The sequence below is a fragment of the Plecotus auritus genome (assembly GCF_963455305.1).
Source record: "Plecotus auritus genome assembly, chromosome: 5".
NCBI classification, from domain to species: Eukaryota; Metazoa; Chordata; class Mammalia; order Chiroptera; family Vespertilionidae; genus Plecotus; species Plecotus auritus.
Genome location: NC_137776.1, coordinates 109,173,207 through 109,197,845, shown reverse-complemented (window position 1 = coordinate 109,197,845; position 24,639 = coordinate 109,173,207). Strand labels below are relative to the sequence as shown.

Sequence of the window (24,639 nt, the reverse complement as noted above, 5' to 3'; positions counted from 1 at the left end):
TTCCACAGTGGCTGTACCTTTTTCCATTCCCACCTGCAATGCACAAGGGTTCTACCTGCTCTATACTAGTATTTTCACCAAGATCTGTTAGTTTTCATTTTTGTTTGTGTTTTTAAATTACAGCTATCCTAGTAGGTGTGATGTGGTAACCCACTGTGATTTCGATAGGCATTTCCCTAATAATTACTAATGTTGAGCATCTTTTCATGTGTTTATTGGCCTGTTGTACACATTCCTGGGAGAAATGTCTAGTCAAGTCTCTTGGCCATTTTTTATATTTAATTTTCTGTTATTGAGTTTTAGGAATTTTTTATACATTTTGGGTGTATGATTTCAGATATATGATTTCCATTCTACTCATTCAGTTGGTTGTCTTTTTGCTTTCTTGATAATATCCTATGATTCATAAAAGTTCTTAATTTGAATGAAGTCCGATTTATCTAGCTTTTTTACTGTTGTGCTTTTGATGTCATATCCAAAAAATCACTGCCAAATCCAATGTAATAAAGATTTCCTCATGTTTTTGCCTAAGAATTTTATAGTTTAAGGGTTAGATGCAAAGGATTTCTAAGTCTGAGAGCAAACACCATACCTGATAGAGCTTTCACTGGCAATAGCTTTACAAAAAAATCACAATGTGCCTTGGTCCCTAGATTCTTTTAGTGACTGACTTGTTAAAAATAAAATGCTCACCAGTGAAAACAACTTTGAATTCTTCCTCATAGTGAAGAAACATTTTATAATGTGATTAACTGCTATTTAATTTGTCTGACTCTTTGATTTGTTTAGTCTAAATGTTAGAATATTGTTTCTTAAAATAGTCATATAAGTCATATGTGCACATCAAGTATTTGCTGCCTTGTAAACATCCTGGTTGTGTGTGTGTGTAAATGATATGCACACACGGAGCTGAGCACTTGTTCTGTGTTCCCTACTGTATATGGAGGGCTTTTTACTCCATGGGAGCATGTGACACATTGCACGATTTATTGCCTTATGGAAGTTGAGAACAGGGATTAAAAGAGAAAGTTTGATAAAGTTCACCAATTTTCCATGTATTCAACTAAAATAATCTTTTCACAATGGATATAACTATAACTATGAACATGCATTTCCTAAGAATTATAACTTTTTCTCTCATAACCAAACATACATTTTGAAACTTGAGAAGAGGGCTAAGTTCCACACCTACCGTCTCTGAGTGTTAAATCCATTAAGATGATTCTCTCTGAGTTCAGACACTAATGATAAAACCATCTGTAAAACAAAATCAGTTGCAGGTTAACTCGAACTGCAAACAGGATGACATCAGTTCTATTTTCCTGGTGTGAGTGGTATTTCCGTTGAGATTCCCTACCCTCTCCCACCAGCTCTCTCCTTGTACTTTGTCAAAGTGAAAAGAGGCAGTGCCAACTTATTTACTAATAATTTGGATTTTATGTTTACTGCCTGTTATTCTGAATTCCTACTTAAGCAAATGAACAACAGACAGATCACTAATTTCCTAAGAATTAAAATCGAACCCATTACAAATAAAACAGTGTTAGAGTTACTTTATTTTTCTTTCTTAATTAGTCTTTATTTTTTATTCATGTATAAAGCGTCCAAAAGACCAGAATAGTTAAACATTGAAAAATCTCCTAACAGTTTTTAGAAGAGCTATGTTAAGATCAAAATTAAAATTTCTTCAATCTAGCTAAAATTTAAGGCAGAATACATAGCTTTAATATAGTAGTATTTACAAGGTTGTAATTACATTTTTTGCTTTAACACAAAATTCCTATCATGCCATTTTAAATACAAAATTTGTCTAACAATGAAAGGCTGTATTTACATTGGTTAACCAATTTCTTCTCCTAAAAGTCTTTGAGAGGATAAATGAAATGTGTTAAGAGACAGAGAAGTTGGTTGATTTAGAATAACCTCTCCTGGCTTCCTTCTTCTTTCCCATAACCTCCCATCTCACATTTCTTCCTTACATGGCCGTAAGTCTGCCCAACGTAAGAAGAGATAAACATAGAAAAGTTAAACATCTCTTCTGGAGAAGTGAAATACTTCTATTTATTCTTTTTGCTGATGATATATTAACCAATGAAAATTTTAATACTAATAAATTAAAAATACTTACATTTTTTAGCAAACCAGGATAATAATCTGCAGGTGCATACCCAAGACTTTGAGTAAAAAGACCAACTTCTTTTATATCAAATCTGAATGCTGCAAGTATATGAGATAACAAGCCCTACCAACATAAACAGAAAGAGAAAAAAGTTCTTAAATGTGAATGCAAGTGCCTCTTATGTTTAATACCTAGAGTCCGGGTCATTTGTAAATGAGTAATCTTAATGTGCCCATATATTCAGTTCACTTTGATTTAATGTATAAAGAAGAAATAGCCCGGCCAGTGTGGCTCAGTTCAATTTCCAGTCAGGGCACATGCCTGGGTTGAAGGCTCGATCTCCAGGAGGGGGCGTGCAGAAGGCAGCCAATCAACGGTTCTCTCTCATTATTGATGTTTCTATCTTTCTCTCCCTTCCTCTCTGAAATCAATAAAACCATTAATAAAAAGAAGAAATAAGTTAGTAATAAAATTATTAAATTCAAAGTCTATTTTAAAAAATGTTAACAGTGAAACAAAAATATATAAAGAACAGTGCTTTAACCATATTAAGAATGTAATCTTTATTGGTTTTAAATTCAGCAAAATATTTTTATCAGAATAGATGATAATCAAATGACAAAAAATACATTAATCACTAGGAAAAGGAAAGATTTTGTGAAAAATAGCTCAGAGAAAACTATTTGAAAAAAATTAGATTCCTACCTAATGCTGCTCATCAAAATATACTTGAATTTAACATAAATTAAAGAGATCAATGTGAAAATGAAATAAAATAATAAACAAGAAGAAAATATAAGTGCTTTTCACATGTCTAAATGGGGAAGAACCTTGTAAACTGAAAATCAAGGAAGCAAATAATTGATTATTCTAAGTAAAAATAAAACCTTTTGTTTTTCATAAAATAAGTACAAACCAGGAAGAATATTGACTACAAATAAAACAGATCATATGTAATGTGCAAAATACCAAATGACAAACACTGAGTATAAAATGAGTATAAACAGATAATTCTTAAGAGAAAATACAAATGCCCAAGAAACACATGAATAAATGTTCACCCTCATAATTAAAATGGGTAAATTTAAGTATCAACATACCAACATTTATTTTTCCACTTAATAAATTAAAGATTTTACAGATATGAATACCTAATTAATACTAATCTGAAACAAGTACTCTGTGTGAGCCATGGGAAGAATATAAATGAGCATCCACACGTCAGTTCTGCTGTGAACCACACTGAGGCACCCACAGAGAGTAGAGCAGACGTAGCACAGTCTACAATACACCCTCAAGCTTGGACTGCCAGGGCTATGTCTGCCCAGAGGTCGGTAACCTGAACAAAGATGGCTTATAGATTGATAGATGCCTGCCTTACAAAAAGCAACTTGAGGCTATATTATAAGGCTTTAAAAGCATTCAGAACTTTTAATATATCAGGCTTACATTTAAGGAAATAAATCCAAATATGACAATGGGATTATGCTCAAAGATGTTCATTACAGTATTATTTCTCATTAGTAATGTCTAACAGCAGGGGATGATTAATTTACAGTGTCTCACACAGCAACTCATTGTATAAGCCATTAAAATGTTTATGAAAAATTTATAACAGCATTTTAAATGTTTATATTATCATGTGAAATGAAGAAAGATGTAAAATTTTATACACAGAAAAGATCACATCAATATAAAAATAATCCATACATGAGAATGAAAAAATAATGAAAGAAAGTATCACCAAATGTTAACAGTCTCTAGGGTGGTACTATATGTTTTTTCTTCTTTCTACTTTAATACACTTTCCAGTTTCCTATATGTGAATGTACTGCTTTTATAATCAAGAAAAAATAATTACTTTTTGAAAAAGTGTTGTATTTGAAAACATTTTTTTTACAACAAAAGAAACTTTCTTTAAAAATACTTTATAGACATGGGTGCTTGAAAAAGCTCTTTAGTTAACTGTGCATATAAATGAAAAAATTAATAACATTAGTATAACAGACCTAAACATGAACACACTGGCAAAACAAATGGACTTAAAATGGAAATGAATCTTAAAGCTCTGCTATTCTCTGTACGAATATTTACCTTCTGTTTTTCTTTTTTTTTTTAATATATTTTATTGATATTTTACAAAGAGGAAGGGAGAGGGATAGAGAGCTAGAAACATCGATGAGAGAGAAACATCGATCAGCTGCCTCCTGCACACCTCCCCCTGGGGATGTGCCCGCAACCAATGTACATGCCTTGACCGGAATCGAACCCGGGACCCTTCAGTCCGCAGGCCGACGCTCTATCCACTGAGCCAAACCGGTTTCGGCAAGCTTCTGTTTTTCTTATTCTTTACAAGTGAGAAAGATTAAGTACTACAAGTATAAAGTTTCTTATATTAATGGCACACTTTAAAAATAGCCAACATGACAAACCTCACCCGTGCTTTCTGTTTAACTCCACACTGATGCCCAGAGCAAGGCTCTTCGTCCTCAGCTCCCCAGCATCAGCTCTCCGGCCCCACCCAGGCCAAGAATGATCAGTCACAAATGAGGAGAACCTTAGAGAGAACTGCTTCTACCTCCACATTCTTTATTAGTTAAAGGCAGGGAAGAACTAAGAAAGGGAGAGAGAGAAGTAAAATGCTATTACATAGAAAACGTTTTTCTTCCTTTCCCCCCCTGAAACCTATTGGTCACAATACTGAGGACAAGCTCCTGGTCACCGTTCTTGCTGCCTTTTCCAGGGGAAACTCAATCCCCAGAGAGGGCACTTGCTAGGGGCAGGAGGTCTAGGCCAGGTCAGGATCCACCAAAGAGAAAGCCAGAAACCACCCCCTCCAGGAGAGGCCCCGACCCCTGCAGCCTGCGCGGACCGGAGGCGGGGACACCTGGATGACCCAGTGCAGGCCTGGATCGGGGACACTGTGTCTTCTGCCAGAGACAGCATTCAGGCTGAGAACTGGGACTGATGGGACATTTTCTTCTTTAACAGCTTTACTGAGATATAACTCATATACCATAAAATTCTCCCATTTTAAAGTGTACAACCCAGTGGTTTTCAGTATATTCCCAGGGGAAATCGTCATTTTACATTTTTTAAGTCCTGCACTGCATTTTATGAGTACATATTACAAGATAAAACGAATATGTGCATATAAATGTGAGCTCACACATAACTAGGCATGCAGACAGTCACATCAAGAGAAGAGCATCATCACATCAATGACAGGGCCCACAAGACCAGGACAACACACACACACACACACACACACACACACACACACACACACACACACACACACACCCCCAGCAAGGCCCAGGGCGAGCATCACTAATCTGTTGTCCTGGACTCCTTTCAATTTTATCATAAACTATTTCACCTTTTCATAATGATATAAAATAAAATGACCAATGTTGCCCCCCATTAAACGTAATCATGCATTAGAAACACCCAGGAGGCCTCTGTGCCACCTCTCCCTCTCCCCACAATTCTGAGGAGTCTCCCCGGAGGAAAGGTCCACTCCGGACCTGGCATGCACCCGCCCATGTAGATTGCAGTACTTCCTCTGTGAGCTCAGAATTGCTCAATATCCTCAAAAGAGAACTCCAGGCAACATTACTGAGTAACACAGGTTGAAACTGCTGTCCCTAAATGAGATCCTGTCTACTGTTTTCAAATTAGAAAAGATCACATCAAATTAACAAAGTCACTTTGAAATATTACTACTCAGTGGAAGGTATTATGATTAAAAATTTTCCTGGATATATAAATTTACATGTGTAACATAATTTACAAAAATGCATCCACTGGAGAGGGAGAAAAACAGGAAATTTACAGCGTTAAAGTGAAATTATAAAGTCTGAGATAATGAAGAGGCTCCTCGTTAGCATGGGAAAGGCTGGGTGGAAGACACTGCATGTTTTTTTGTTTGTTTTTTTATTGGAAGCCATTTATTTATTTATTTATTTATTTATTTATTTATTTATTTATGTTTGAAGTATTACAAATAGTAGTACATATGTCTCCTTTGCCCCCCCCCATTGACCTCCCCCTCCCCCCCCGGCCTCCCTACATGTTAACTGTCCTTTTTCCCTTCCACTTCCAAGATGTCCTTTATGAAAACGGAAAGCAAACAGGAGCTGACGACAGCCCAGGAGAGCCCATCACTCAGTTATTTTCAACCACCAAGTGCAGTCTGGGTGAGAGCAAGCAGTGTGGTGAGGGCGGCAAAGCCAGGAGAGGTAAATGGTAGCCAGGGGTCATCCTTTGAGGGCGGAGTTTACTGGAGGATTTGCCTAGTTTACCACAGCAGGAAGCACAGGTGGTGCACTCAGCAAGGGGCGACTGGGGCTTGACCCCTGTGTGGGGGGCAATGCAGGTGTGGTAAAGGAACGACCAGCCAGGCCTGGTCTGTCATATGCCACACATCCATGTGTAGGTATCCACACCAGACCAGGCAGGGGAGGGAGGAGGCTGAGCTTGATTTGAAAACTTGGCGGCCACTGGCTCAGTCAGGGGTAGTTTGGGTCATTCTGATGCTGGATGGAGGGGATGGAGGGAACTGGAAGTGATTAGCCTTCTGCCACCAGGCAAGCTGTTCAGGAAGCTGTTCAAAGCACGTTACAAATAGCAACTCATTTAATGCCCACAGTCTATAGGGTAGGTACTATTACGAATCTGTTATAGATGAGCAAACTGGGACACATAGAGCTTACGTATCATGCCCAAGGCTGGTTACTTACTACTCTAAACCACTTTAAAAGGAACCTCCTTGCATCCTCTCTGCAGGAGGCAACTGGACCCCCCCCCCTTTTTTTTAAACAATGCAAATCTAATAGGTCCTCAGCTTAAGGCCCTTTGGGGGCCCTTTAAGGCTCCCAATTATTCTTAGATGAAGCCCAAACTAGTTCCCAAAGCCCTACCTGGGGCTGACTTTTCCTTGCTAGCTGTGTGAGACCCCTGAGGGCCACAGGTCTTCAGCCACTCAGGGCTTCAGTTTGGTCTAGTCCAGCCATGGGCAAACTACGGCCCGCGGGCCGGATCCGGCCCGTTCGGCTGTTCTATCCGGCCTGCGGAGCCCAAAGAGCAGAGGGTTCTCTTGCTCTCCCCTCCGCTCCTTCACCAGCAGCAGTGTTAACATGGCAACGTCGGGAAACACAGCCGCAGCTCCTTCTTCTGAGTGGGCGGATTTATATCCGCCCATTCAGTAGAAGGAACAACCTCTCAATCTTCCAGAGGCTCCTTGTAATGCCCGCGGACGCGTCTCCCAACATCACCCTGGGAATGCGTAGACACGTTATCGTGGTGATGTAGGGAGACATGCCCCTGGAGAGCACAGTATCAGAGCCTTTCTGAGGTAAGATTAAGAGCTCTACTCAAACACAATTTTTTCCTGTTCCCACATTCTGTACATCACAATGACTTGTTAATAAAACAACAAAGACTTTCAGCTTTTAGGGCTTGTATCCACTGCAGTTTTTTTTCCCACTGCGGACGCGCGCAGCAGGGAAAAAGACACACAGAGGACATGTCACACTAGCCATGCTGCGGCTGCATTTTTTTGCTGATACGGATGCGGTATCAGTAACGCTACCGTGGCCACTAACCGCATGTGTTAGCGGCAAAACAAATGCATTTTGCGCTGCGTTTGCTTCTCCCCCTTGCGCCTGTAAAAATGCGTGCTACAGGGCATTTGTGTTAACATGCACCACTGCACATTAGCATCAATGCAAACATGATGGAAACCTGTGTACCCTGCATTAACCCTAGCTGCGCTGCATTGCAGTACTGCACCACACTGCAACGGCAGCACGGCTAGTGTGAACGAAACCTAATTCAGTGGGTTGAACAAAAAGATTGTATAGAAATGTGATGAACTAAAGATTTTATTACAAAATCGCTTAATTTCAGGGTTTCAGAAGTAATTGGACAAATGAAAAACTGAAAATCAAATGTTCATATCTAATACTTGGATGAAACCCTTTCCTGGTAATGACAGCCTGAAGTCTTGTACTTATGGACATCACCAGATGCTGGGTTTTCTCCTTTGTAATGCTCTGCCAGGCTGTCACAGTAGGGGTATATATATAAATATCCTGCCATTTCCAGCTTTTAATAAGAAAAACTGTTGCAATGGGCATTTAAAAGTGGCACTTGGTTGTTTTTATAGAGTCCAGTGGATGCAATCTGACATTGATAATGGGCTCTTTCACACTATGTGCACTGCGGCTGTTTTTTGCCAGTAACGGAAGTGCTAGTGGTAACTACTGGTTACCCATGTTTTGCACTGCCCTAGCACCTCCCATACAGTGTGTCTGGAAGACACAGCAATGTGCAGCTATGTGTGTTACCATAAACAAAGGGCCTGTGTGAAAGATACACAGGTTTCCTATGGAGGAAAGGGGTTGTTCTCTATGGTCAGGATGTGCCTCTGTCCCATGTCTGAACTTTTTCAGATGATTTTGTTATATATATATTTTTTAGAAGACCAAAAATGTTATAGTAGAGCAAATTTAATCACTTGTTTTTATACTTTACTGTCTTATTTTAGTAAAGAATTTAATAAGAGAACGGTACTGTTGGTTTTAGCCCAATATTAAACATGAGTGGACCAAAGAAAAGGAAAGTGGACAGTGAATGCCGAGTGTTTAAGAGGGAGTGGACAACAAAATATTTTTTCACCGAAGTTTGATCAATGCCGTTATGTCTGATATGCCAGGAAACACTTGCAGTCTTCAAAGAGTACAATCTCAGCCGTCACTTTGCCACAAAGCATGGCAACTATGCTAGCAAGCAGTCACCTCAAGAACGGGAGGCTACTGCACAGAGGTTGATGGCTAAATTACAGGCTCAGCAAAATGTCTTTCACAGACAAACTGCAATTCAAGAGACAACTACCAAAGCAAGTTTTATGCTATCATTCAAATTAGCAAAAGCTAGCAAACCTCTCTCTGAAGGCGAGTTTTTGAAAGAATGTATGATAGAGACAGCAGGTCTCTTGTGTCCAGAGAGCAAAGGCAAGTTTGAAAAACTCAGCTTATCGCGAAGGACAGTGACTCGTCGAGTGGAACTGATTAATGAAGACTTGGCCAGCAAGTTAAATAGTAAGGCAGAGTTCTTTAAGTTTTATTCACTAGCATTGGATGAAAGTAATGACATAAAGGACACTGCTCAGCTCTTAATTTTTATCCGAGGGATTAGTGACAATTTTGAAATTACGGAGGAGTTTTTAGCCATGGAGCCACTGAAAGGAAAAACACGGGGAGAGGATTTGTATGACCGGGTGTCTACTGTCATCGAGAAAATGAAGCTACCATGGAGTAAACTTGCTAATGTCACGACAGATGGATCTCCAAATTTAACTGGAAAAAATGTTGGACTGCTAAAAAGAATTCAGGATAAAGTGAAAGAGGAGAACCCTAACCAAGATGTTATTTTTCTTCACTGTATTATTCACCAGGAATCATTGTGCAAGTCTATATTACAACTTAATCATGTTGTTAATCTAGTCGTAAAGCTTGTTAATTTCATTCGAGCAAAGGGACTTCAGCACCGTCAGTTTATTAAGTTTCTGGAGGAAACTGATGCGGATCACCACGACTTACTTTACCACTCTCGTGTCCGCTGGTTGAGTTTGGGCAAAGTTTTCCAACGAGTGTGGGAGCTCAAGGAAGAGATTGGTGCATTTTTGAAATTAAAGGGGAAGTCTGACGAATTTACTGAGCTGAGTGACAAGAATTGGCTGTGTGACTGCATTTGCTGTAGATATATTTTCACATTTGAATGAGCTAAATGTGAAGCTACAGGGAAAAGATCAGTATGTACATGACATGCACACTAATGTGAAAGCCTTTAAATTGAAGCTGATTTTCTTTTCCAGACAAATTTCAGACAAAGTCTTCACTCATTTTGCCACACTAGCCACACAGAAGGAGACCATCCAAAACGTGAAGAAATACAGCAAATCACTGGATGACCTGCATGCAGAATTCTGTTGTCGGTTTTCTGATGTTGAAAAAATTGACCAGTCATTTCAACGGTGGCCTGTCCTTTGTCACAAAACCCTGAAACAGCACCAGAAGAGGTGCAATTGGAACTCATCGATCTTCAGTCTGACTTTGTCCTAAAGGAGAAATTCAGCTCTCTTGAACTAAGAGACTTTTATGCTTCACTTAATGAAGCCACTTTTCCAAACATCCAGAGGATGGCACAGAAGATACTGGTGCTGTTTGGGTCAACCTATGTTTGTGAGCAGACATTTAGCGTCATGAACATCAACAAAGCCCCTCACAGATCCATCTTAACTGACAAACACCTCAGATCTATCCTGAGAATAGCCACAACAAAACTAACGCCAGACTTTGATGCATTAGCTAAAAAAGGAGACCAACAACACTGTTCCCACTGAAGTTGATGTTTTAAAGACCAAAAACCTTTCAACCCAGTCTACACTGCCATCTACATCTACATCCCGGGCATAATTTGGAAGTTGCACTAAAGAAAACGTTTAATTTACTGTTTACACATTTTGTTCTTTTCCATTTGTTTTAGTTTTAAATTATTTTATTATATTTAAGTTTAATTTGAAAGGCTTTTGTACCTTTCCTTTGTTAGGCAATTTTATTTTGCCTTTGCCATCTTCAATATAAGGTATGTTATTGTGCTATGATTCCTCCATTTTTTGAAGTTTCAAATTATAATAATTAGTGTTTACATTCTTCTTGTTAAAATGTTTGAAATGAATAAAACTATTGAAATAATAAAAAAAAAAGACCATACCCTTTTATGTAATGATATTTACTTTGAATTTATATTAGTTCACACAAACACTCCATCCATGCTTTTGTTCTGGCCCTCCGGTCCAGTTTAAGAACCCATTGTGGCCCTCGAGTCAAAAAGTTTGCCCACCCCTGGTCTAGTTCCTCTGCAGGGAGAGCTCTCAGCCCCTGCATCCCCATAAGTGTGGCTGCTTGAGGAAATTCTAACAGTTATGACTACTAAAATGTATTGAGTGCTCACTATTGTGTGAAGCACTGTGCTAAGTGTTCTAAGTATGGCGCCTCCCTTAAAATTCAGTTTTTAATAAAATTCAATTAAGCAAAGTTTCAATTAAGCCACCTATAAAAGATGGCTGCATCATAATTTACATGACTGACCCTTAACAAATTAAAGCACAAAGTACTACAGACTCAGCTGGGATGAAGGTAATGTAGTGTGTGTACAATAGGCGGAAACCAGGGTCAGTTCAGATTGTGGGTCTAAGAAAACCATGCCAAGGCTTTCACCGGAGCCTCCAAGAGGCACTCACATCCTGCGCGTTGGGACCAATGCAAGCGGGCGGGGCTTCCCACAACTGCATGAATTACTTTGGTAGCCATGCCAATGAAAGTTAAAAAAAAAGAAAGAACCCCAAACCTAGGACATTCAACAGACTTAGAAGGTGTGATTAGGGAGTGTAAATAATTTCTGAGTAATGTTTAAAATAGCCATAAACAGTTCCCTAGGGAGTATCCACAACACCTGCATTAGACAAGCTAACCGTAACTCTTAAGGTCTTGGAAACATAAAAATAACTTAATTAGCAGACCTGTACTGGCCCAAATTTACAAAATGATATTGTTAGAAACTGATTTTTTAAACATTAAATATTATAAAAATTAGTTCCCCAGCCCACCTCCTGCCCTGTTAAAAAACAAACAACCTCCACCATAATGCTCAGTGTTGGCAGGAAGGTGGTGAGAGGGGCACTCTTGCTGCCGGGAGCTCACATTTGTGAAGCTTTTCTAGGAACTCACTTATGACATGTAGCCAAAGCATGAAAACTGTATCCTTTTATTCAGTAATTTAATTTCCAATAATACATCCTAAGGAAAGATTTAATTCATAGCAGCATTACTTGTAACAGTGAAAAATTAGAAGAACTAAAGTACCCAACAACATTGGATTGGTTGAATTCATTATGGTTTATCCAACAGTGTGAATCATGTTGTAAAAAACATTTAATAACACAGGAAAATACAATGCAACATTCGTTTGAAACATAAGGTGTAAAACTATATGGTCTATGTAATTTTAATTTTGTATGCACAAAAAAATACTGGGAAGAAACTTTACAACTAGTTAGCATAGGTTATTTCTAGGAGTAATTTAAAATGTCTTCTTCAGGGCCTACTCAAGAATGCAAATAATCCTTTCCACTAATATTTACAGGGTAAACTAAGATTGTTGGTAGAGTATTAAATTTGACAGTAAAATAATAATCAAGTTTTCAGATTAATTTAAATAGGCTAATTCAAATAAGTGAATATTCAAGAAAATTTAATTGTACTGGACAAAAAGCTGTTCCTAAAGTGTTAACTAAAATTTCTATTGGTAGTTCATCTCATGGTAAAATTCCTGAACATGCAATGAAACTAAAGCAGTCATATTTTTGTGCAAAAAATTAAAATTTAAAGTTATCAAGACTGCATTATGAAATTTACAAAAGCCTCCATTAATCAAAAAAGGGGGGATAGTAGGGTAATATCATGTAAGAAAAAATATCCTATAAGTAAATTATATCTAGAAAATTTTTACTTTACAAAATTAATTTTTATTTGTAATGCTAACAGCAAGACACCTATGAAAAACACACATGGTGTCTAAATAAGACAAAGGAAAATCTTTTGGGCAAAAATAAAAAGGATCCCAAATCAATTATATAGAAAAGATTCCTTTATTAACTTTCGGTCGAGAATATGTTTGTATATTTTCAGAAAACAACTCCAAGACCACGTGGATTCCTGCAACAGAGAGGAATTGACAGGTCTGCTCCAACCACGAAGACAAGAGGAGAAACAGTCCAGAGATGGGAGACGCTGACGACGCCTTGCCACGCTAGCAGTCAGAAGCTGTGTGACGCAGCAGCGTGCCTAGGACCAAACCAGAGAGGGTCGGACCTGCATTGCCACCATGTGCCCACCATCCAGATATCATTGCTGACATGTACACATAAGGAACTGTTTGACATTGAAACGGGGAATCAGAACTGTTGGACATTGAAATTGGGACTCAAACATTTTTTGTTATAATATGTTTATTTCTAGTCTGCAGAGGCAAGATTTTTTAAAGGAAAGAAAAGGGGGGAAAATAGATACAGAAGCAAAGAAGCATTGAACAGACTGTCAAACTACAGTGGGAAGGCAGAGGAGGTTTTGTGGGGGGGGGGGGCTGTAAGAGATCAACCGAAGGACTTGTACGCATGCATATAAGCATAACCAATGGATAAAAGACACTGGGTGGGGGGGGGGCAGGTAAAGGCATGTACTGGGGGGAAGGGGAGGGTGGGGGAGGTCAATGGGGAAAAAAAAGAGTCATATGTACTACTATTTTTAATACTTCAAACAATTAAAAAAATGTAAAAAAAAAAAAAGAGAGAGAGAGAGAGAGAGAGAGAGAAACATCGATCAGTAGCCTCCTGCACGCTCCCTACTGGGTATGTGCCCGCAACCAAGGTACATGACTTTGATTGGAATCAAACCTGGGACCCTTGAGTCCACAGGCCGACGCTCTATCCACTGAGCCAAACAGGTTAGGGTAGTGGTCGGCAAACTGCGGCTCGTGGGCCACATGCGGCTCGCGAGCCGCGGTTTGCCACTCTGTTGACTGATGAGTTTGCCGACCACTGCCTTAGGGAAAAACACTTAAAAATATTTTAATAATGTACTAATGTCTTTAACCTGAAGTCAACACTTACGCAGTGGTCAGCAAACTCATTGGTCAACAGAGCGGCAAACCGCGGCTCGCGAGCTGCATGTGGCTCACAAGCCGCAGTTTGCCGACCACGGGAACTTAGGGCAATAATTTGTACTTCTCGATCCTTTCACCTTTTTCACCCATGACTACTATGTTATTTTTATGGTACAGATATGTAATATAGATTCTTTGGTATTTCTTGAAATTTCCTTTGTGACTTGCTATGTAGTCAGTTTTTCTGAGTGTTTCATTTCTGCTTGAGAAAATGTGATTTCCTATTTATTATATGCTGGCTTCTACATGTATGTCTTTTAGATTAGGTCTTTAATTGTGTTGTTCAAATATTTTATAAATCCTTAATACTATTTTTTGTCTGTCTGATGTATCAGTTTCTGAGAGAGGTATATGAAAATCTCCCAGTATGATTGTAGATTTGTCAATTCCTCCTTATAATGATGTCATTTTTACTTTATGTATTTTGAGGATATGTTGTTAAGTACATACAATTTCATGACCATTTAATAAGAAAAAATAAAATAAAATAAAAAATAAAATAAAATGTCTTCTTAAAAATACCTGTATTTCCAAAGTTTCTACAATTACCATATCTTACTTTTATCATAAAATAATGTTTTGTAAAATGAAATGACTTGCTTTAATTTATGTCTCCCCCTCCCCCACATAATTCCCTAATACAAATTGCTATAGAGAGCCATATGAGTTTTATCCCTGGATAAAATAAGCATGGGTCCTAGGAAAGAACATATTGAGACTTGGCTACGGTTAGATAATTTCAAAATAGACACCTCAAACTTTAGACCTCCAAATCTCTCTTTTAAAGTAAATTTAAAGGGGAAGAGGAGGTAAGAAGAGGTGGAAGAGGGTATGGGGGGATAAGTGAAGATGGGAGACTTGAATTGGGGATGGGAGACTGCAGACACACAATACAGTGTACAAATGATGTGTTCTGGAACTGCGCACCTGCAACCTGTATAATTTTGTTAACCAATGTCGCCTTAATAAAATTCAATAAAAAGGAAAAAAAACAAAAAAAAAACCTTAAAAATTGATAAGCACTTACTGCCAATAATAACATTTTTACTGCCATCTAGTGGCAAACAGCCTAAACACAAAACCATTAAATATTCTGTAAGCACTGGCTTTTGGACAAAAATTAATTCCTACAGTCATATAATAGATTTTATGTTAAATGCTGACAGAGCAAACATGGAGACACTCTACTTCAATTCCCTCACCTTACTGATGAGCAACTGGGGTTCTGAATACATGAATCAATAACCACAAAAAGCAAGTAGGTGTACATGAACTTCAAGGGCATAAAGAAACATGCAAATATATCACCCTGACTTGTGATCTAAAATCCTTCAAGGATGGAAAGGTGTGGGAACCAATACAACTCTATGTAAAACATCTTAAGCCTAATTTTGATTCATGTAGGAATTTTGAGAACTCTGCTAATGTTTGAAAAGTCATTTAAAAATGCTTATACCATGAAGATGAACTTTCAAGGAGAGAGGTCTTAGATCAGGGGAAACCGCTGCCTTGCTTTCAGGTGTTCTTTTTTGTCCTCGCCTCACTGTATCTGCTCCATCTTGTGCCAGCAGCACATTCACAGGAGGCTGGAAAGCTGGAGCAGGGAGGCGGCTGTGGTTTGGCACAGGGTCTGGGTGTGGAATAAAGGCTGTGCTTTTGCTCAGGCAAAGGACTAGGACAGTGGTCGGCAAACTGCGGCTCGCGAGCCACATGCGGCTCTTTGGCCCCTTGAGTGTGGCTCTTCCACAAAATACCACGGCCTGGGCGAGTCTATTTTGAAGAAGTGGCGTTAGAAGAAGTTTAAAAAATTTGGCTCTCAAAAGAAATTTCAATCGTTGTACTGTTGATATTTGGCTCTGTTGACTAATGAGTTTGCCGACCACTGGACTAGGAGAGCCAAACTATGGTCAATATTCTTTTTTTTTTTTCAGTGATGATTTTTTATATATATATTTTTTATTAAGGTATTATATGTGTACATATCTTACCATTGCCCCCCCCACCCCACTCCCATACATGCCCTCACCCCACAATGTTTTGCATCCGTTGGTTATTCTTATATGCATGCATATAAGTCCTTCGGTTGATCTCTTATTTCCGCCACCTCTCCCTAACCTTCCCGCTGTAATTTGACAGTCTGTTTGATGCTTTACTGCCTCTGTATCTATCTTTTTGTTCATCAGTTTATAATGTTTTTCATTATCCACAAATGAGTGAGATCATGTGGTATTTTTCTTTCATTGACTGGCTTATTTCACTTAGCATAATGTTCTCTAATTCCATCCAGGTTCCTACAAATGGTAATAATTCCTTCTTTTTTATGGCAGGATAGTATTCCATTGTATAGATGTACCATAGTTTTCTGATCCAGTCATCTGCTGATGGGCACCTAGGCTGTTTCCAAATCTTAGCTATTGTAAATTGTGCTGCTATGAACATAGGGGTGCATATATCCTTTCTGATTGGTGTTTCTAGTTTCTTAGGATATATTCCTAGAAGTGGGATTACTGGGTCAAAAGGGAGTTCCATTTTCAGTTTTTTGAGGAAACTCCATACTGTTCTCCACAGTGGCTGCACCAGTCTGCATTCCCACCAGCAGTGCACGAGGGTTCCTTTTTCTCCGCATCCTCGCCAACACTTGTCGTTTGTTGATTTGTTGATGATAGCCATTCTGACAGGTGTGAGATGGTATCGCATTGTCGTTTTGATTTGCATCTCTTGGATAATTAGTGACTTAGGTCAATATTCTTGAACTGAGACCGAGTGCATATTTTGTGCTTCTCCAAAGAATATCTTCAGCTATCATTAAAGTCTTTTAGAATTGCCACCACTTTGGTCTCTATTGTATCTATCTCTTTATACATAATATAAAGCGATGTTGTCTGTAAACAAGATCGCTTGTTCATTCATTCAACAAACATGAGTTGATCTGTATTTAAGCTATTGGAGCAAGAACCCCTACAATATGATGAAGGAAGAGAGTGATGGAAACAGCCATAATGTAAGACAGAATGTAGTAAGTGCTATAATGAGGGGTAAGACAATCACTGTGAGAGCAGAGGAAGTAATGATTAATTCCAACTGTAGGGTTTCAGAGTGCTTCCAAGGATGACTTCTGAGCTGATCCTGACAGCTGGGGAAGGAAAGAAAAAGTGAGGGAAGCAAGTACAGGAAAGAGAAAAAGAGTGTGTGCCTGATGTTGGCTGGGATGGACAGAGAGAGAAAAAAGACTCAGAGGCAGTGGGAAAGGGGCCATGGTGGTCAAGCAAAGACATGGAAAATGCTCCTGTTGCCCAACTAATCCAAGCCTTTACTGGATTGGATACAGAAGATGCAGTAAATACCAGTATATACAATGGAACACAACTTGGCCTAAGCACAGCCTGCTTCTACAGGCCGTCAGCCCACCTTCAAACTCTCCCAGTCTTTCCCTTTGAGCCTGTGATTTGGTGACATCAGACTCCCTGGTAGTCACCAAATCCATTTATCCCTTTCTCACCTCCATACCATCTTCCCCTTCCCCAGAAATCCAACAACCCCACCCTTCTCTAGCTGCCAAAAGTACACCTATCTTCCAAAATCTATCTTTCTCCAAGTCTCCTGTTCAGTTCCTGACTGGATGAGACCTGACAGTGTTCTGTAATCTCTATGGCATCCTATTTGTATTTCTCTAACAGTACCTTCCAAGGTCTGCCATTTGCTATAGTTACAAGTCTCATCATTCTATTTATTAGCCCACAGGCTCTCCAATGGAGGGGCTGTCTTTAGAGCAGCTGTTAAGAAGCTCATGGCATTTCACATAACAGGTGTTCAATAAACAGTAGACAATTGAGCTCAACAGAATGGGTTGGTCATTTATAGTTACTAAACAATATAATTACTGCCGATTCCTTTGTGGCCTTGTTACAGTATAAAATGATAAATTTTCCTTTTCACAATTTGCTTTCTTAAGTTTCAATCCATAAAATACCCACAGAATACTGGAAAAAACATGACATTACTATGTACTATTATTTCAAAGAGTTTTACTTAATTTGGTAAAACTGACTGGAACTTGGCAGCTGATTTGGATGTAATTTCATTGAACAATATGTGCTTCAGTGCTACTCAGCTTATGCCGACATATGGGGACACCACAGAATCAGAGCACTCACAAGGGACAAGAGAAGCAGTGGCAAGAACCATCATGCTGAAGGGGCGCGGGAAAATTACAGTCTCGGCTATACATAAATACAATCAGTCTTCGTGTACCAAAATAAAAATTATAATACGTACTAGTGCCCGGTGCACAAATTCGTGCACATTGAAAGGAAATTAATTAGAAGAAATATTTTAATATCACTATTTGCCTTTTCTCTATAATAGAAGTGTCAACCAAATTCACGATCGACAATGACAGATGGAAACACATGCGTGTGACTGGAGCCAGCTTTATGTATATAGATAAGATTGCTTTACCTGCTTTCTGATGTAGCTAAAATTTTTCCAGCCCAGTGAAGCACCCCAACTTCTCTTTCAGGTAATTGTCAGCAACACAGAAGTAAATATCAACACAAAGCAGATTATTATTATAGATCACGCAGGGAGAACAAGGGGTAAAATATTTAATGGCAGCAGTGTTTGACTATATTCTGTGCAGTGAGAAAACCTGAAGTCATTTTCAAGGTCCACCATTTCTTACTTCTTTTTAGTCAGGTAAAGTTTCTAAACTTTCTAAATCTCCATTTCCAGTTAATGTAAAGAAAATAGGATTCCACCAAGTCTCCTATCTACCTATTCCAGGACTTCTGTGAGGATCAAGTGAGATGAGGCACGGGAAAATGCTTCACAGACACTTGGTTACAGTGTAAAAAGTTTGTACCTGGCTATAAAGCAAGTTGTGTTCCTGGGCTGAAGAAATTCCAAGGAGGGAGAGAGACAAAATGGCGGTGGAACATATGGACTTGTCCCGAGCTTTGTCCCAGAGTACATAGAATGAGCAACTAAATCGAATAACATCCACCCTGAATTGGCAAAGTAGACACAGCTGGTGAGACAATCTGCAGCCGGGAAGGGCAGAGGACACCTGGAGAACGATAAAATGAGGGATCTGGGCTGGAGAGATCTGCAAGACCTCCGAGCCCAGAGGGTCAGAGGGAAACTGCACGGTACCGAGGCTGGTCTCTTGGGACAGGCATAGCATCTGACTGTGGAAAGGAGGTCTGCAGTACTGCTGGTGGCAGGGGATTCTAGATCTGGGTCCACAGTAACGAGAGACTGAGCCCAGAGAGGGCATTCTGGACGGCTGCTCAGGCCATGTCATGCCGGGAGGAGAGGGGCTCGCAGGGGCACAGCTCTTTCCCCTCTTTTTGGTCTTGGCTTTTGTTCACTGAGCCTAGTTCCTAGGACCTTTCAAATATAGACACTCACCCGTGGCTGAGGTGCAGCGGGCGGTGCGGACTTGTCAAGTGTGGGGAGAGGCTGGGAAGAGGAGAGGGTCCGGGAAAGGTGGCCACGAGATTGGCGCTGAGTCATACCTGACTTGTGGGACCCAGACAGCCATTTTCTCCTAACGAGATAGTCCCTCCCTGCAGTGCTGGAGACTAATTCCAGCAGGTCATAAATGCAAGAAGTTCATCAAAAGGTTGATGAACCTTGGGGCTTCAGCAGGGCTGAAAATCTGCATGTTATTACCTGCTGCTGGAACAGCTGAGGGCAATTCCGCCAACCTGATAATTTTTTACTGTTTACCAAAATTTACCTTTGATATGTATATCTGCTTTGCTTTAGGGAAAAATCCTAATATATAAAAGCCCAAGCGACCATCGCAACTGAAACAACCGAACGGACGACTGAACAAGCTGTGTGGGGCAACCAGGCCAGCAGGGGGTTAGTGAGGGATGACCAAAGGACTGAGCAGCAGGCTGCATGGGGTGACCAGGCCAGCTGGGGGGGGGGGGCAGTTAGGGGCAACCAGGCCGGCAGAGGGGGGCAGTGAGGGGCGATCAGGCTGGCAGGGGGGCAGTTGGGGGCAACCAGGCCGGCAGAGGGGGGCAGTGAGGGGCGATCAGGCTGGCAGGGGGGCAGTTGGGGGCGACCAGGCTGGCAGGTGGAGCAGTAAGGGTCGACCAGGCCGGGGGGGGGGGGAATTGGGGGCAATCAGACTGGCAGGTGGGGCAGTAAGGGGCGACCAGGCCAGGGGGGGGGGAGTTGGGGGCGACCAGGCCAGAAGGGGGGGCAGTTAAGGGTGATCAGGCAGGCAGGCAGGTGAGCAGTTAGGAGCCAGTGGTCCTGGATTGTGAGAGGGATGTCCAACTACCGGTTTAGGCCCGATCCCGGTTTAGGCCTGATCCCTGTCCGACCAGCAGTTGGACATCCCCCGAGGGGTTCCAGATTGGAGAGGGTGCAGGCTGGGCTGAGGGGATCCCCCCCCGCCATGCATGAATTTCATGCACCAGGCCTCTGGTGTGTTAATAAAAAGCTAAGGGTCCAGACATTCGGGGAGCTTAGTCACCAGAACTAAGTTTCCATCTGGCTTTCCCCCATGCCTTCTAAATTCATATTTCTTCTCTAGCCTCTTCATTCATTCATGTACAGCCCCTTTTCCAGATTCCTGAACCCTAGTAGATGCTGAGAAAGACCCCAGCATTTATGGCGCCCAAGACAAGGACATCTGGAAAAAGATTCAATTTATTCAATTATTTTTGGCCAAAAAAATTAATCCTTGACCACATGTTTAATCTTCTCTTCCCCAAGCTTTCACAGAAGTAAGTACATGGTCTATTTAGTCCTTGGTCAGCAGAAATGCTACCATGTTGAATATGTGGCAGGTTCTTTTACCATATAAAATACTTGCACTCAAACACTGAATTAGTGACTTCCTTTTTTATGCTCCCATTGCATATTTTTATACATTCAGTAAAACATTTATGTTACTATCCTGAAATTGTTTGCTTAAGCAATATTAAAATTCCCAAATTAATTAAAGCACCAGCCAGTGATTTACATTTTTCTAAACAACAACTTTTCTTAACAACAAATTTTAAATTATCATTTCCCCCTGCCAACATAGCAAGAAATGGTTAGACTTTTTAAGAAATGAAAACAGGCTTAGGACATATACCAGTACATTATTTCCTTCAAACACAAAGTGGCAGTCTAAATAAATGAACTGAAACAATGCCATGGAAACAAACAATGCCTAAATTTCAACCTGGAACTCAATAACTTGTTTCCAACAGCTAACAATCTTGCTCCTTAGTCTTATTAGGCCATAACAGGCTCAATCTAATAGATGTGCAATTACCATAGTTCCTTTTATTTCAATCCAACATATAAACTATTAACCCGTTTCCAATTTTACAGACTCTGTATCTACTTAGCTTAAGTGGTAAGTGGACAAAGTTTAACTCAGTAAACAGTTTACCACTGAAGGTAAACTAACCATATAAAACATGCATTGAAAAACATTATTCCCCATCCTGGCCGGTGTGGCTCAGTTGGTTGACTATTGTCCCATGCACCAAAAGGTCACCAGTTTGATTCTGGGTCAGTGCACATACCCAGGCTGTAGGTTTGATCCATGAGGGGTTGGGGTGCGTGCAGGAGGCAACTGATCAATGTTTTTCTCTCTCCCTCCCTCTACCATCCTCTCTCTAAAACAATAAAAACATTAAAAAAATAAACATTTCCCCCCATTACATGGTTAGAAAACAAGATTCAGTAAGTGGTTAGTCATTATTTTGCTGCTTTCATTGGCCATATTGAGAGTCTAAGAGTTCAAATATGATTTCAAATCAGGGGAGAAGTCAGAGTATAATTGTTTTTTTCCTGAGAAAACTTGAAATCCCATCATTTAAAACAAGTGGATTTATTGCTGAACACTCAGGTAAAGGGGAGTGCTGAGAAAAAGTATTGATCAAGGCCCATCATGGGGCTGCTGAAATATCTTTAAGATAAGTAGGTTCAAGTTTTCTCAGTCTCTGCACTATTAACATTTGGGGCTTGATGATTCTTTGGTGGGGGACTGCCCTGTGCACTCCTGGTCTCTACCCATCAGATACAAGTAACAACCCCCTCCAAGTTGTGATGATCAAAAATGTCTCTAGACAGTGCCAAGTCCCCTAAAAGCAAAACAGTCCTGGCTAAGAAACTCTGGTTTAAACACATATCTGCTTCTGAAAATTAGTTTGGATTATAGTTTTGCCTCCGGTATAAAGATGAGTATTGGCAATATAAAGAAGACTTTTGTGACTGATATGGAAATAATTCCAGGAGACAGTATTATGTGAAGAAATTAAGTTTCAGAAAAATACATCCTGCATAATTCCAGTGTAATGCTGTTTGGACTGTTTAATTTTTTTTGTGTGTGTGTGTGAGACTATATTTAAAGTATTATTTGTATAATTTTAAAAAAATAAAGGAAAAGAAAGAAAAAAGGTCATGGAACTTTAAAGTTAAACAGATTGTGATTTGAGTCCTAGCTACATGACCTTGGAGTAAAATTTTAACAGTGTTAGGCCTCCCAATTCCCTCTTCTATAAAATCTTATATAATAAAAAGCTAATATGCAAATTGTCTCCACGGGTGGGAGTTCAACTGACCGGGAGTTAGAGGTGTGCTGACCACCAGGGGGCGGCGTGAAACATGGCAGGCATCAGCAACGCAACGCTGGCAGCAGGTGACAGTGGAGGCGCTGCCCGATGGGCCCCGATGAGAACAGGACCACAGCAGGATGGTGGAGCAGGTGAGCGGGCAGCGCCAGGCCAAGGTGGGTGCAAGCAGAGGCCCTGATAGCCCTGCTGGTCGCCCACAGAAGGCGACCAGTGGCAGGGGGCAAGGCTGGCGAGTGGGCGGCACCAGGGCAAGGCAGATGCGAGTGGGGGCCCTGATCACCCTGCCGGTCGCCCCACAGATCGGCCCTGATTGTTGGCCAGAGCTAGGGACCCTACCTGTGCATGAATTTCATGCACCGGGCCTCTAATGTAGATGATAAAATTGATTTCATAGGTTTGTTACAAAATTAAATGAAGCCCATACGTGGGAAGTAGCCAGTATGGTATGCTGGGAGCTCGTAGCACCTCCTTGATCATCAGTAGCTGCTATGTCTTAAGTCTCAGTTTGGGTAAGGATGGAATACAATCTGACAGCCAGGTAACGCTGTTCCTGGGCTCTGCGTACCTTTAACCTTCTCACTCTTCACTGTCTTGGTTGAGGTTCACCGCCTGCTCTCTGAATCATCACCAATGCCTGGTCTCCCATACACTTATCTGACAGTGAGGGTATCACCTCTAGGTTTACCATAATCAAATAACAGGTATAAAGAGACCAGGAGGAGCAATGCTGATAAACTGGGTCACCTACCTTTGTGTTTCTCCTGGTGTGATGTGGAGACACCTAAATCTGAATCATCGGGGTTCTTCTTACCATGCAGACTGTCTGCTGAATCAAAGCCTCTGAGTGTGAGACCTAGAATGTTTTTCCACCAGGACCAACATGCACCTCCCTGCACTGTGAAGTTTGAAGGTCACCACCTTAGCACCTGACCATGGCCCAAACACTATGATCCAAACACTATGTATATTTATCTCCTGTGTACTGGGGGGAAAAAAGAGAGAACAGAGAGAAGCCCAGGTCATTCTGAAACCTCGCTACCTTTGCTGTAGCTAATCCTTCCTCTGGTCCCAAATCTATTGTCACAGTGGTCCAGACAAGCCTACACCACCCTGTGCAGTAGGACCACTCGAGGCGCTAAGTTAGAACACTTCCAGAGTGGAAACATCCCATGACATGGAGTCAGTCACCTCAGGTTCAAGTAGCCACCCAGTCACTCAGTGGAGAAAATCACTTCCAGTCACTAAGCTTCAGTTTCTAAATGATCTTTAAAATGAAGAAAATAATACCTCAAGGTTAGGAGGACTGGAAGAAACCATGTATGGAAATCACCTGGCTAGAGAGCTGGCTCAGAGCAGGTGCTAAATCTTAATTCCCAGGGCTCAGTGCCAGGGCTGCCCCAGTTTCTTTGAGACAGGCCCAATGTCCAGAAGCTACACTTAGGAGGAGAGAGATGCATTCTGATTCATACTTCTATTTGCCTACAAACCAAACATTACAATTGCTTATACTAAACTTAAATATTTAAAATTTTCCCAAAATTAGAGACATGATGATCTCCACTTTCTCTCCCAACGGCCCGTTTCCCAGGTTTCCCAGGAAGACAGGTGTGTCACTGTGGCCACGGCATCAGGATGCACTCAAGCTGGCATTTTCCATACAGTCCTCTCCATAAAAATTCCCCTTGGCTCTTGCCTCTGCCTCCCATCGTGACTTCATGTTAACCAACCCCACCCCACCCCCACCACCACACACACCACCTGGCACTGTCTCTACTTCTGGGGTCAGGCCATCAGCAGGAGGAACCATGGCTCGGAGCTCTCACTCTCAGTCAGTCCCATGAAGGTCAGGCTTCCTGGGAGGCAGAAATTCCTGCCCAGGGAAAGGCAAACAGTTTTTATTTGTACGTATTATTCCTGTCCATAACCTTAAATCTTCATAATCAATCAACTAACATCCCTGGAATTATTGTTACCTGGCAGTGTAAAACAAATTAAGTGTTTGGGTCTGTTTTCTCTATAGATATCTCTTTGCTTCCTACTTATTTCGACTCCTGCGGTTTCCTGTATTCTTGTATTTTTATGTCCGCCTTGCATCCCTCAACTAATAATCCTTCCCTATGTGACCTGGGACGTTGTCTC

At 40.7% G+C, this 24,639-nt stretch overlaps 1 protein-coding gene across 1 annotated transcript in view; it reads right to left on the bottom strand.

Annotated features, from left to right (window-relative positions):
- The window catches only part of FANCC (FA complementation group C), a 320,900-nt gene that overhangs the window by 73,888 nt on the left and 222,373 nt on the right, over window positions 1-24,639 (bottom strand). Inside the window, exons 6-7 of the mRNA XM_080669394.1 lie at window positions 2,129-2,242; window positions 1,193-1,257 (exon numbers count right to left, since the gene is read on the bottom strand). Coding sequence (XP_080525520.1) covers window positions 1,193-1,257; window positions 2,129-2,242 — 179 coding nt within the window. The remainder of the gene's footprint in view (window positions 1-1,192; window positions 1,258-2,128; window positions 2,243-24,639) is intronic.